Source organism: Echinops telfairi, unplaced genomic scaffold, assembly GCF_000313985.2.
Source record: "Echinops telfairi isolate 266 unplaced genomic scaffold, ASM31398v2 ScPeMD7_3;HRSCAF=10, whole genome shotgun sequence".
Taxonomy (NCBI): domain Eukaryota; kingdom Metazoa; phylum Chordata; class Mammalia; order Afrosoricida; family Tenrecidae; genus Echinops; species Echinops telfairi.
In genome coordinates this window covers 16,948,147-16,961,084 of record NW_022103899.1, presented here as the reverse complement: position 1 = coordinate 16,961,084, position 12,938 = coordinate 16,948,147, and the positions used below count along the sequence as shown (strand labels likewise).

At 44.6% G+C, this 12,938-nt stretch overlaps 1 protein-coding gene across 3 annotated transcripts in view; it reads right to left on the bottom strand.

The window, feature by feature from the left end:
- The window catches only part of MYO1B (myosin IB), a 202,995-nt gene that overhangs the window by 70,832 nt on the left and 119,225 nt on the right, over positions 1 to 12,938 (bottom strand). For all 3 annotated transcript variants that reach the window (XM_045294933.1, XM_045294934.1, XM_045294935.1), the window contains exons 5-7: positions 12,125 to 12,229; positions 8,434 to 8,480; positions 2,497 to 2,560 (exon numbers count right to left, since the gene is read on the bottom strand). In XM_045294933.1, coding sequence (XP_045150868.1) covers positions 2,497 to 2,560; positions 8,434 to 8,480; positions 12,125 to 12,229 — 216 coding nt within the window. The remainder of the gene's footprint in view (positions 1 to 2,496; positions 2,561 to 8,433; positions 8,481 to 12,124; positions 12,230 to 12,938) is intronic.

Here is a 12,938-nt window from a genome sequence, read left to right as displayed (position 1 = left end):
GAGAAACGATGTACAAATGCGCTTTACACAATTGATGTGTGTATGGATTGGGATAACAGTTGTATGAGCCCCTAATAAAATGTTTAAAAAAAAAAAAAAAAGACTTCTCTCTAATAACTAGATATTTTTACAAATAATCCCAATGCATGGATTTCCCTAGGTTCTTTTTTCTCCTACATGATCAGAAACTTTTTTTGTTCTGTAAGCAGCTTTTAGAGAACAAGAGTGGGGTTACTCATTGCTGAACGTGCCCCTCAGCCAGCAGGCAGCAGCTCCCGGGGACCACCTATGAGTCAGCTTGCGCAGGATGAAATTTCCGCTCGTACCACTAATGTCTTCCTTTCCTCTCCAAGCGAAGGATACCGTGAAATCCCAGAGTGTTGTCACGACCACACATTTCAATGTAATTCCATTTGGGAACAAATGTTAAAACACACCACGAGAACTCCATTCATGAAGATGTATTCATCTCAATTGGAGAAAGATTTCCATGTGGAATATTTGTTCTCCATGGAGACTGCAAGAAGTAGGGGGCAGGGAGACATTTGTGTGGAGAATTTAAACTCCAAAAATTAAAGCCTAAGTTGTTGTCTAGTACTTGTAAGACGACCGAGCCCACAGCCATTGGTGCATGACGACCCAGTGACCCCACATAGGGTTTCTGAGGCGATGGATCTTTAAGGAAGCAGGCAGCCTTATCGTTCTCGCACAGAGCAGTGCCGGGCTTTGAGTGTCCGACTTTGCAGTTAGCAGCCTGCTGCGTATCCCCCAGTACACCGGCGCTTTAGTTTTCTGGTGTCCTCAAGAATAATGCTGACTGAGTTGTTCTGGGGTGGTTAGCTATAGATGCTACTCTAAAGCACAATGGCAAACTTACCCTCCACCACTTGAAATGCCTAGCTCTTCCTCTGCAGCTCTCATCAGCTTCCGCAGACTTGAAAGGAGCCAGCCCACACGTCTGGCAAGCTCCACCCATTGTTTGCTTTTGGTCACCTCACACATGGTTTGCACAAAGACTCGGGCTTCCATGTTTGACATTTTGAAATCCATGTGCCCTAAGCTGGGCGGTTCTACCCAATGTATTGCCCTCTTCCAACTCCTCCAACATTCCCTTCAAGACGCTTCTCTGATAATTACATATTTTTACAAAGCAGATCCAATGGTGGCACAAAAAGCGTGTAGTCAGGCAAAATGAAATGGAAAATGAAGTTATTTTGAAAAACCACAGAATGCTGGAAGTGAGAGGAGGCACAGAATTCATCCAATTTAACCCCACTGTTTTGAAGACGAGAACCACTCTAACCCTAGAAGGTTACTCTGTGTATGAATCTCTAACCTAGAAGGTTAGCATAAAAGGCTTTACCCCAAAGAAATCAGCTACACAGTTTGCCCCAGCTACTTAAAATACTGATTTATAAATTACATTCCTCCAGGCAGAGGGCTCCTCATGAACATGGCAAGGGCCGCCTGCGGGCACAGGGGTTCTGGGCCCCCCCCATCTCCTCTTCAGGTAGATCAGGTCTCCTTTGACCGGCCTTATCTTTGGAGATTTGGCATCAAATCTCCTTGGAAGATGGCAGGCCACTGCTTTAACCAGTCCATAAGCACTGAATTGGACCTTTTTTTTTTTTTTTTTGAATTGGACCATTTTTTCAACTATGTCCTATCTTTTCCAAGTCCTAACTAGACCTTTTCTTCTCTAACCTAGGAATCGTCCTAGGAAGAGGAGGAGGTTGGGGCAGCGAGCGGCTCGGGACTGTGACCCTTAAGACACAGGAGGACTCAGCCACATTAGGAATTGCACAAACCCCCATTCGCCAGACTTTCCAAACTAATGGGCCCTAAGGTTACGAGCAGAGTCATCCGGGGTGGTGTGAGAACTGCGGCCCAGCACTGAGGGCAGCGCCGTGCTTGTAACAGAGACTGTAGCTCAGCCCGGAGCCTGCTTTCGGGCAACCTGGCTTTAGAAGAGTTGCACACCCCTCACCTGGATTCGTGTCTTCTGTCCAACTTCGGCAGAGACTCTTTCCCATCTACAGTCACAAATCGTGACCACAGGAAGCGAATGAACCTGCGTTTCTAGCTGACACACCGGATCACCTTTCAGGGATCTGAACACCGGATCACCTTTCAGGGATCTGAACACCGGATCACCTTTCAGGGATCTGAACACACGGGAGGGAAACAGTCCTTCTCCAAAGGGAAGTCCTGGGTCAATCTTTCTATCTCATGAGTGTGGGCCCAAAAGTTACTCAAGGAAAACCAACTCCTTGTATTTTATTTTTCAACACCACATTTCATTAACGGGAAGTACCCCTTGGAGGACCTTTTTATAACTGGATCAGCTTTTAAAGACATAGATTATAAAATATAGTTGGACCTCTACTTATTTCTTTAGTCAGACCTCTGTTTTTCAAGAGTAAAAAATGTAGGCCATCTTCTAAGAAACACTCTGAATTACATTATAGGATAAAAGGATCAAAGTAAAATACTCACAGTTACTTATCACTCCTCCCAGTGGGTCACCTTTAAAGTCAAATTCAATATCCATGTATTTTCCCTGCCAAAAAAAGACTAGTTAAGTTTTCATATTCATCAAGGGAAAAAAATGTTTTGTCAGGCAGCATTGTCCTCTTGAGAATAGCATTCATTTCACTGTAAGTAAGAATGGCCTAGCTATGCAGCCATGGACAATATGTAAATATCTATCAGAGGATAATGCATATTAAGTGAGCCATTAGCTCCAAGCTCATAGATCCTTGCTCGTGTGCAAGACTAGATCTCAACCATCAGATAATTTTCCATTTCTGATAGGTGTTTTAAACTGTGAAGGATGTATTCAAAAGCACTGAACGGAGAAATCAGATGTGATCCTTGTGTATGCATTGGCTAAAACTATTTCTGTCGAATAGGTAAACTGTGTTTTAAACCATGGCTCAGAGCCCCAAACAGACTGAACCATGAATGGAACAGAAGATTCAGCATTCTGTTTTGAGCCAGCACATGTTTTATGTGGTGGTCCAACACAGAATCAAAGACTGGTGCCTCTTATTCTCACTAGCTTTGGACTCAGATTGTACAGCAATACGTAATCCAGCTTCAGGTTACCCTTTGCAGATGGTGTGTTAAACACTAGGAAACACACATGGAGCTGCAAACTGGGATTTTAAAAGACTTGGTCTCGTGCCTACTGAAAGAGCAACACGTAATCCCAACAGCTGTTTCTTGTTTGCAAAAGAGTTGTTGGTGTAATTACTAATAAGTGAAGTCTGTGGTTTTGCTTCAAGCCCTACCTTAGGTAACAGTCAGATAGCAGGGCTGTAAATTATTCTCCCTAAGCATACTGTTGATTCCAATTTTCAAACTAAGGCTTAAGGGAGAAGAAACGTGATCACATGATGATGGGACAAGGCAATTTATGACTTTCTATTGGTGCACGCATCTTCCCTTCGCATCGGAAGGTGCCAGATGCCCTTGGAAGTCATCGCGTGCACATTCAACAAATGTCAGCCCAGCACCACCTGGGTTTGCAGGGCCGCGGAGCAAAGAGGCATTATGGCCCAAAGGGCCCGTGAGCCTTTCTTTGGCCGCAGTGAGCCATGGTGCCTGCCATAGGAGCACAAGAAGAGAGAGCCACGAGGGAACAGGGGAGATTTCCTTGAGGAAGTCCACTCCAACTTAAACATCAAGTGCCAGGACGTTAGCCAGGAGAAGAGGTAGGGGAGGGGGAGGAGAAGGCATCAAGAATCGGCATCTATAAAGATGGTGAGTGGGGTGATAAGGCTGGACAGAGAAGCTGAAGCACAGCATGATGGTGTGGCAGCCCCTGAGAGCAATGGGATGCTACACAGATTCCTAAACAAGGTTGCCATGATCAGCCCCCCCTGTTTACAAGAGCACTCTGGGCATAAGACTAGAGAATGGACTGAAAGGGGTAAGACCATGTGCACCAATTGGGAGGTGGCCATGCTAATCAAGGGAGAAATGATGGTGGGTTTACTTGTTATCGCTGGTGGGTGCTGATCAACCCTGTGAGTAGATGTGTTCCTCCCCGATTCGGGTTTTCTAGCATTGTTTATGGGAGCTGATCTCTCTCCATCAGAATGCCCGGTAGATTTGAACCGGAGACCTGTCAGTGAGGAGCCAAGCACTTAACCATTCCACCACTAGGGCTAAAAGTAGCTAGAGAGAGAAATAAGGAGATGTGAGAGCAGCCCAGAGAATCCCAAGACAGGGCCTGGTTAAACATGTTGGGGAAGAGAGAGCCAAGAGCAAACAGTCCAGGATGATGACCTGGGCAACTAGGTGATGGATGCCCTTCACCATGATGGAGACACAGGCTGAGAGCAGGTCTGAAAGGGGGAGAAATGGTAATGAGTAGCTGACCATACTGGAAACAAAAAATCAAACTCACTGCTATGGAGTTGATGTTGACTCACAGGGACTCTAGAAGACAGGGTAGAACTGTCCCTGTGAGTTTCCGAGACTGTAACTGCAGAAGTAGAAAGCCCTGTCTTTCTCCTATGGAGCGGTTAGTAGTGGTTTTGAACTTGTTGACTTTGGGTAACCATTACACCATACAGGCTCGTGACCATCTTGGAAAGGGGATACTTCAGATAAAAGGCAGTTAGTTCCTGGGCAGAGGAGGTGACAGGGTGGTGAGCACAAGTGAAGGGATTCATGTGAATCAGGATGGATCCTCCGGTGTGACAGGAGGGTATGTACCCAAGTGCATGCCCAGGTGAGGGCCCCGGAAGCAGAGTTCATTCTGCCGACGAGCCTGTGTTGTTGCTGCAGTTTGTTATGTCTGTGATGTAGGTTGTAGCATAGACGGCAGAGGAGAAAGAATAGGAGCTTTGAAGAGCATAGAATGAACCCGGCAGAGAATAGAAAAGGAAGCCGACTGGGATAAACAAACTGTTAGACAGCTGGGCGGCACTCGGGATGCTCTTGTTTCCTGTTCAGCCACATGTGATCACGTCTTAGTCTACTCAGAAATAACCAGCCACTTCCCAGTGCTTCCAGAATAAAATCTGAACCTGATACTCTCGGTCCTCTGAGTTGTGTGGCTTTGACTCATCCTTCCAACCCTCTGGTCGCAGTTCTATTCCCACACCCCCTCGGCGCCAGTCATTAACTCCGGCAAACACCAGGCACTCACTCTGGTTTCTGTCCCCAGGCTTCAAGAGGCTGTAAGGCTAACTCCTCCTGCTCAATTTTGGCACCTCTTATGGGTCCACGCCGAACTGGTCCCTGCGCCAGACTCCCTGCAGCGTCTCTTTTCTGTGGCTAGAGGGGACCTGCCAGAGGCTTCGCCTGTGGAGATCCTCTGCAGATGGATACGGGGCTGCCATTGGTCCTCCACAGCCTTCCACTAACAGGATGTTCACAATTCAAGCTCAGATCCTTTCCCCTGCGTCCTATTTGGATTTTGTCATTGTCATTTGGGGGGTCACACAGGCTGATGCATGTGATAATTATTTTTAAACATGTCCAATTTCCTCTCTCCTCTACAAGCTAATTGAAAACAGATATCCGTTCATCAATACACATTTTCTGCATGTGGTCTATGGTGCCGGCACCATTCCAGCCCATCGGCTAACACAGTGCACCAGGAGGCACTGGAACCCATTTCTATGGCTCCTACTCCAGAGGGCCAGCCAACACTTAGACAAGAGACAGGAACACAAACATTTCAGAGATGGCTAGTGTCTGAAGAAAGTAAAAATCCGATGAAGTTACAGAGTGGCCCAGGAAAGGCGTCCCAGAAGTGACCTTTACAGAACTGCAAAAGGCTGAGGCTTGCAATGCCTAATGTCACAAAGGTCTCTGGGGTAGAAACTCAATGAGCAAGGGCCAAGGGCCAGGAGAGCTGAATCAGGGCCTAGGAGAGGCTCGAGTAAGGAAGAAGCATGGATAATATTATATCCCAGGTGCAAGGAAGAGGCACAAAGGCTTTAGCAGGGCAGTGTTGGGACTGAGGTTGGCAACCATCATTCCAGCTGCTGGTAGAGAAAGGACTGCAGGTCTTAAGAGGGGAAGAAAGTAGGGAGAGCAGGTGGACACTCAAACACAGATGTCAAACAACTGAACAAATTCTGTGTGTGTGTGTGTGTGTTTAATCCTAACAAAAGAAGCTAGTAATAAAGTTTCCCTAATGCTATAGGCTCTCTCTCTACACCCAGTAGGTAGAAGTCTAACACAGACCTCTCCCTCAGAGAGCCTTGGTTGAGAGCAGGCATTTTTCAAACTTCACATCGGTTTTTGAAAGTATTGGGTTCCCTTTTCTTAATAGAAAGCTCATTATGTAAAACAAGTCAAGCCAGCGCAGCTGGAGGTGGGGGGCATTTGGCAGAGCTATGGGACACCTACTTCAGAAGTCTGGTCAAAAGCACCAGTTATAGTGACTATTTATAACTATAATATAGCAGTATCGCTCAGATTTTCCAGCTGTGTGTGGGGGGTGTGGGGGGAGGAAGGTATCAAGAAATCTATTATGGGTTTTAACCAGTCAAACAGAGTTGAAATCACCTTTTCCCTGGAGAGTAAATGTATAGTGCATAGACTACTATTAGACACAGGAGTAGCTTTAAATACAGTAGGGTCCTGCTATAAAATTAAAACATGGATTTGGCCAAGTCATATTTTTGGTCAAGTTACAAACAACAAGGCAGAAAAATTATTAAAAACTAAGTATGAAATGAGTTAGACTATAATCAGATAATAATCTCATACTCCAATACCCATGGTATAATGGGATTTTTCTTGAGTTGCTTAATAAGCTAAAGCACCTGCCAAGCTTTTCAGTACATATTAAATATTAAGAAGTCGTAATGACCCATTAAGTGGTTTTCTGCATCTTCATGGTCTATTTACCAAATACATTTGAAAACGGGGAAAAAAAAAGTAGATGTCTATGTGTATCATTTGAAAACAGATAAAATAAGATTTCTATCACATAATGACCCTTGCAGTGTGAAATGACTTCTCTGCCCACACTTGGCTCCTACTTCTATTGACATAGTGAGATTAGCCAGGTGACCACAACAGGAAACAGCATGGATCAAAGACGTTTTGATGACTTTAGGGGCCAATACGATGGAAAAAATTCAGTCTTAGAATTAGGAACTTTAGCCTTTGGCTTTCTAAATGATCAAAACTACCTCCACTTGAGGTCATTTTCCTGCCTCAGCACCAGGTTACCCTCATGAAGAACAAGTCAGACAAACTAAGTGGAGCAGTGGTTCTCAGCCTTCCTCAGGCCCCGACCCTTTCATACAGTTCCTCATGTGATGGTGACCCCCACCCATGACATTATTTTCATTGCTACTTCATCACTGTAATTTTGCTACTGTTCTGAATTGGGCAACCCCTGTGAAAGGGTTGTTTGAGCCCCAAAGGGGTCGCGACCCACAGGTTGAGAAGAGCTGAAGTGGAGGGAGAGAAAGGTCGGAAAGTGCATTCTCCCTCCCAGTCTGAAAGCTCACTGCCACTCATTCAGCCTCACAGAGACCCTCACACGGTAGGGGAGTAGAAGCCTCATCTCTCTCCTGCAGAGCAGCTGTAGGATTCGAAGGGCTAACTCTGTGGTTACAGCCCAATGCGTAAGCCACTGCACTACAAGGGCTCCTTTCATGGACACGGTCCCTGGGTCACAAGACACGCCTGTTGTGTGAGGGGAGAACACTGCTTATAAAAAGTAACTTTTTTTAATATAAACATTTATAAAGCTGGTTGAACTATAGATTCTGAAGCATCACCACACACTCAACACGTTGCCCGGAGCGACTTCCTGGCAAGTGCATGTGTCATTACAATCAGGGTCTTGAAAGCACCTGGCATATCCTGCAGTGGAGTAGATGTTCAGGGAGGTGTGCCGGAGATGTCACAGGAGGCTGGAAGGTTGGGCCAGTTTCTCTTAGTGGCCTGAGCAGTGTCCAACTCAGCCACGCTTAACACATCCATGAGCTTCCTTTTTCACTATTCCCAAACCGGCACCACCCAGTAGGTGCCGAGTCTACAGATCCATAGTTTTACCATCCACCTCCTTCCTAATTCCACTGAGTCCCAAATTTGACACTCAATGTGCAGCCCTTTTACCTAATGAAGTAACTTCTGAATTGCATTTCCTAAATAACAAAATTCTGAGGTGTAAGTTGGAATGAACGCAACAGCAATTAAGGATCACATGTTACAGTGGTCCATGGGGTTCTATGGTTAATGAGGAAAGAAAATGGCCTGTCAGTCCAAGACGACTTCAAAAGGAAAATCCCAAAAAGGGAAAAAATCATCCTTGAAATACTTTCAGTGTTTCAATAGTGATTGAGTTCTTTTTAAATTGTATGTATTGAGAAAGGTTAAGCATCATCTGTCGTTTAAACATACATGGGCTAAATGTTAGAGTTAGCACTTAAAGCTTATAAAAATACTTACAAATCTAGACGAGTTGTCATTCCTTACAGTTTTAGCATTTCCAAAAGCTAGTAAGAAAGAAAAGCGAAAAACCAGATGCATGATTAAAATTAACTGAAAAAATAATTTCCAGCAGAAAAGACAGTAAATAGAATGATACGTCACATCTATAAACCCTGGAAAATACAACTTGTACCAATGGCATTTCTGTGCAAAACTTCCATGGAAATATACTCACGCAGAAGTCTCTCCTAAGTTGTTAGAGCTTCAGTTCTTATAAGTTGATAAAAAAAGAACGTGTCATTCCTATGAGTCATGGAATTTTTTGTGTTTTACTGTAAACATAAGTCTTGTTAAATTCAAAACCTTTGAGCTCTTTCTTGACAGCAGTCAATTTGCAAGTCAGTAAGCAAGGCTTCTGAACTCTTCCAACATTATCATTAATGGATAAGATTATTTCAGAGACTACAAAATATTACCAGAAAAATGTATAGAACTTGGTGACATTTCCAGATTATGTAAAAAAAAAGACAGGCAAAAAAAAACCCGTTTTAAAATATTTAATTAATTTTAAAACAAGGCAATTTAAATGTAATTGTACTAACAACAAGAGAAGAAAATGTTCTGAAATTGTAGTGATGATTAACCTTCTTAATATGAGTGAATGATTAAAATGTATGATTTGTGAGGTATATGCCAATAACTACTAAAAAATAAACCTTACTTTGTTAGTCTACAAAATAAATGTAACAGTGTAAGTGTAACTCTGAAACAGAGAAAGCATAAGAGATTTGGAAACTATTCTAATTTGCTAAAATGCGCCATAGATTCATTATTTTATGTCCTTGAATACCTAAGTGAAATGTTCCAGGAAATACAGGAAAGCAAATAGGCACACACAGAAAAATCCAAGTTTGTTCTAATCTCAACAGCTTTCAGAAGGCCTCTCCCACGGGGCTCATGTTCAACCTGCAGAAGAACCACGTGCTTGGCACTGGCCCCAGGAGCACACTGGGGCACTTGAACACAGGTAACATCCTAGAATTGTAAGGCAAAAGAATTGTTCACCAAGCCTGTGGTCAAAGGAAGAGCCAATGAATCTGGGCCATGGTAGTATATGATTAAATCAATAAACTAAAATATAACCATTTCTTGCAAATTGATTCTGACTGGTGGAAACCATGTGTCTTGGAGGAAATTACGCTCCTAAGGGTTTTTCAATGGCTGATTGATTTACACCCCTACCCCAGCCCCCACCAACATATATCACCAGGCCTTTCTTCTGGGGGGCCTCTGGAGGTATTTGAACCTCCCACCTTTCAGGTAGCAGCCAAGCATGTTAACCATCTCCATCACTCATGGACTCCTGTGTCCACCATCAGCTAAAAGGCTGGAATAGGTGCAACCTTGACAATGGTGAGGGTTTGCCTTGCTGTCAAGAAAACCGTGCGTTTTCCGTGTTTTCACAGGCTAGTACTTTGTGGTGGGTGTGAACATATATGGCTGCCAAGTTAGCTAATTTGAGAAGCGGTGCATAAAGGGCAGCTTATTGTGGCTTGAAGGTCAGGGGCAATTGAAAGAATTGCTTCAAAAAAAACTTTACTCAGGGTACCAATTGCGGGCCATAAACCATCTTTTCATCAAACAACTCTGAGTTGCATATTACTAAACAACAACTCTTTCTTGTGTGATGTCATTTCTTGTGGGCCACAGAATCAAAAACAAGCCTTCCTTTGTAGAACACTTGAGACACCCTCTGCGACTGTTTGTTTAAGTTCATTGTTCAAAATGTTCATTTACAGCCACAGCTCCAGAGAAAAAGGAGTACAGGAATCCCTTTAAAAGAAAACCTCTGCCCACAGGAGAATAGCTTCCACTTCCTACATGGGAGCCTACTTTCAAACAGCACCAAATAAAAGAGCCAGGGCCTAAGCAAGGTGAAAATTGCATATTCCATGGTGCTTTTCCCTTAGAACACAGGCAGGTCAAGAAGCAGCATAGGTCCAGCACCCATATTCCAAGGCAAAAGACTGAAAACAACCATAAAATGAAGCGTTTTCTACCATCGTGTCTCTGTTACTTAAGGTATCAAGGGGAGCAGGGAGCAGTAAAGTACCGGAAGCCCACGCTTCACAGAATTGGATCGTGACAACTATCACTTCACTACCTGGAGGGACCGTTTTGTGTGCGGCGCTCTCCTTACTAAATCAGGAAACACGCATGGCGAGGGGCCAGGGGTCCCAGGGATGGTTCAGTATTGAGACTCTTTGAAAAGGAAGGAGAGCTGGCCCTAAGGGTCCCACACAGTGGAGTCCAGAGTGGTGCAGACAGGTACTGCCTTCTGCTGCTGCTGAGACCCCCCGGAAGAAAGACCTGGCAATGTACTTCTCCAAAGTCAATGCTACTCTACACACAAGGGTAAGAACGAACTTAAGGGCAACTGGTTAAAGAAAAGCAACGGGACAGAGCTGGCCTACCACAATGGGATGTGCCCCACGCCCCACCAAGAGCTCTGCTGTCGTTGGTGTTAAATATTAACCTTCTATGACTTTGAAGGAAAGTTGGACTGAACTACTTCCCTAGCCTAGTGAGTCTCACCCGGGGTGATTCTGACTCTTAAGGGTACACTGGGCAAAGACCCTGGTGGTCCTGTGGGTTAGATGTTGAGCTGGTAACCACGGGGACAACGCTCAAGCCCACCAGCTCCTCTGAGAGCGAAACATGAGGCTGTCTGCTCCTAGGTAGATACACAGTTTCGGGAACTTGATACAAGGTCATACAAGGCCATGTTGAGTCAGGAGTAACTTGATGGCAGTGGGTCTAGTTTGGGTTGGTTTGGTGGGCTCTGGTGGCCGTCGAGTCTTGGTTTGGGAGAGCTGTTTTTCACTGTCACCACTTGGGAAGAGAAGCAGCACCCAGTGAGCAGAGCTAGAATGCACCCACAGCAAATTATAATTTAATTACAATGTTATTATAGATGATAATTAACGAGCTCAAAAGTCAACTGTGTGGAGGCAGAGAAATGTGGCTCTGGCCTCACAGTTTGTTAATGGCCGATAGAGAGCCTGAACTCACTATCAATAGGGCAGGAACTTGATTTATTGTTTCTGATGTGAGGATGGCTTATACTCATGGCTTATGCCATCCCCCAAGCACTAAGGGGGCTGTCTCTGGTCTTGTTTTCAGATGGCCAAATGTAGAACTGGTGAGTTGGGCATAGTCAAGTCTAGGTGGCTTCCAGGAGTCCTGAAGAAAACCAAATCCCTAGTGTTTGTCCAGTACGACCTTGGTTTCCCTGACAATAGATATACACAGCCACAGGTTCCACCCTAGCGAGGAGACAGCACTGCACTTACAGGCCCTTCCCTGCCATCAAATGCAAACACCGACTGTGAAAAGCATCAGCTACAAACTGAAAGGGGGAAAGCACTGCTGCGTGGGAAAGCCCCCTTTGCATGAGTTATTAGCCGTCCCCTCCTTTCACCACTGGATGCCAAGGGTTCCCAGGACACAGCTTTATTTGCTCTGTAGAACGTGGCCCCATTTCCCATCCTTGCTCTTGTAGAATTTGGCCCCATTTCCCATCCTTGCTCTCGTAGAACTTGGCCCCATTTCTCATCCTTGCTCTTGCCCTCTGGCCGACACGCAGGTGTCCTGAAAATTGCATCTACCGTTCGAGGCACACTGACCTACTGTACAGAGCAAATCCTACCTTCCAGGACGGGGTTGGACTGGAGAAGCTGTTCCTTGACTTGATTAACTTCCGCGCCTTTCCCACAAACAGCTGCGACGTAGGACATCACAAGCTTGCTGGCCTCTGTGGATGACAAGTCGTATGAATACATTTACGGGAAATTTAAAGAATCTTGGAGGTGGTATTGATGGAATCAGGAGAAAGCAGGCTCACTAGAAAGGCTTTCCGGAATAAACAAGATTTCTATTTAAATATTTTTAATCCTGGAAGTAAGGTTCTGAAACCTTACTTTCTTTCTCATTCAATGAAGCCTCATTAATCCTGACAATAAAAGGGATTGTGCTCAGAAGTTATCACTGGCTTGTTTAAAGGAACAAAACAAAATTCTGGTTAGTGTAAATACCAATCTCAGGAAAAATACTTTCTTGAAGCAAGTACTTATATACAACCACTATACAAAATACAGATGATTCATGCACCAAGCTGCCAGATAGCCTGGAGGTCACTACCAATGTATTTTTAAAACGTGTTTTTAAGAAAGCACTTTTCTTAGAAATATTTCCTAAATCAGATGCTTTGCCTGTATTTAAACCAAAGTACTCTTCAATGTGATTAAAAAATTAAGCCGCGAATTTCAGGGCATATCTCATAGGGCTCACGCTGTACCAAACTGCTAAAAGACACAGGATGCCCCAGGCACACAAATCATTCTTAGCATACACTGGCAAGGTGGGTAAAAGTGTTTTGGGTGGTTTCTGCCTTCTCCTCTGTTGCCCGTCCTCTCCCTCATCACCTGTCTCCTAGAATCCAATGCTTTTCACACTGCGCTCCA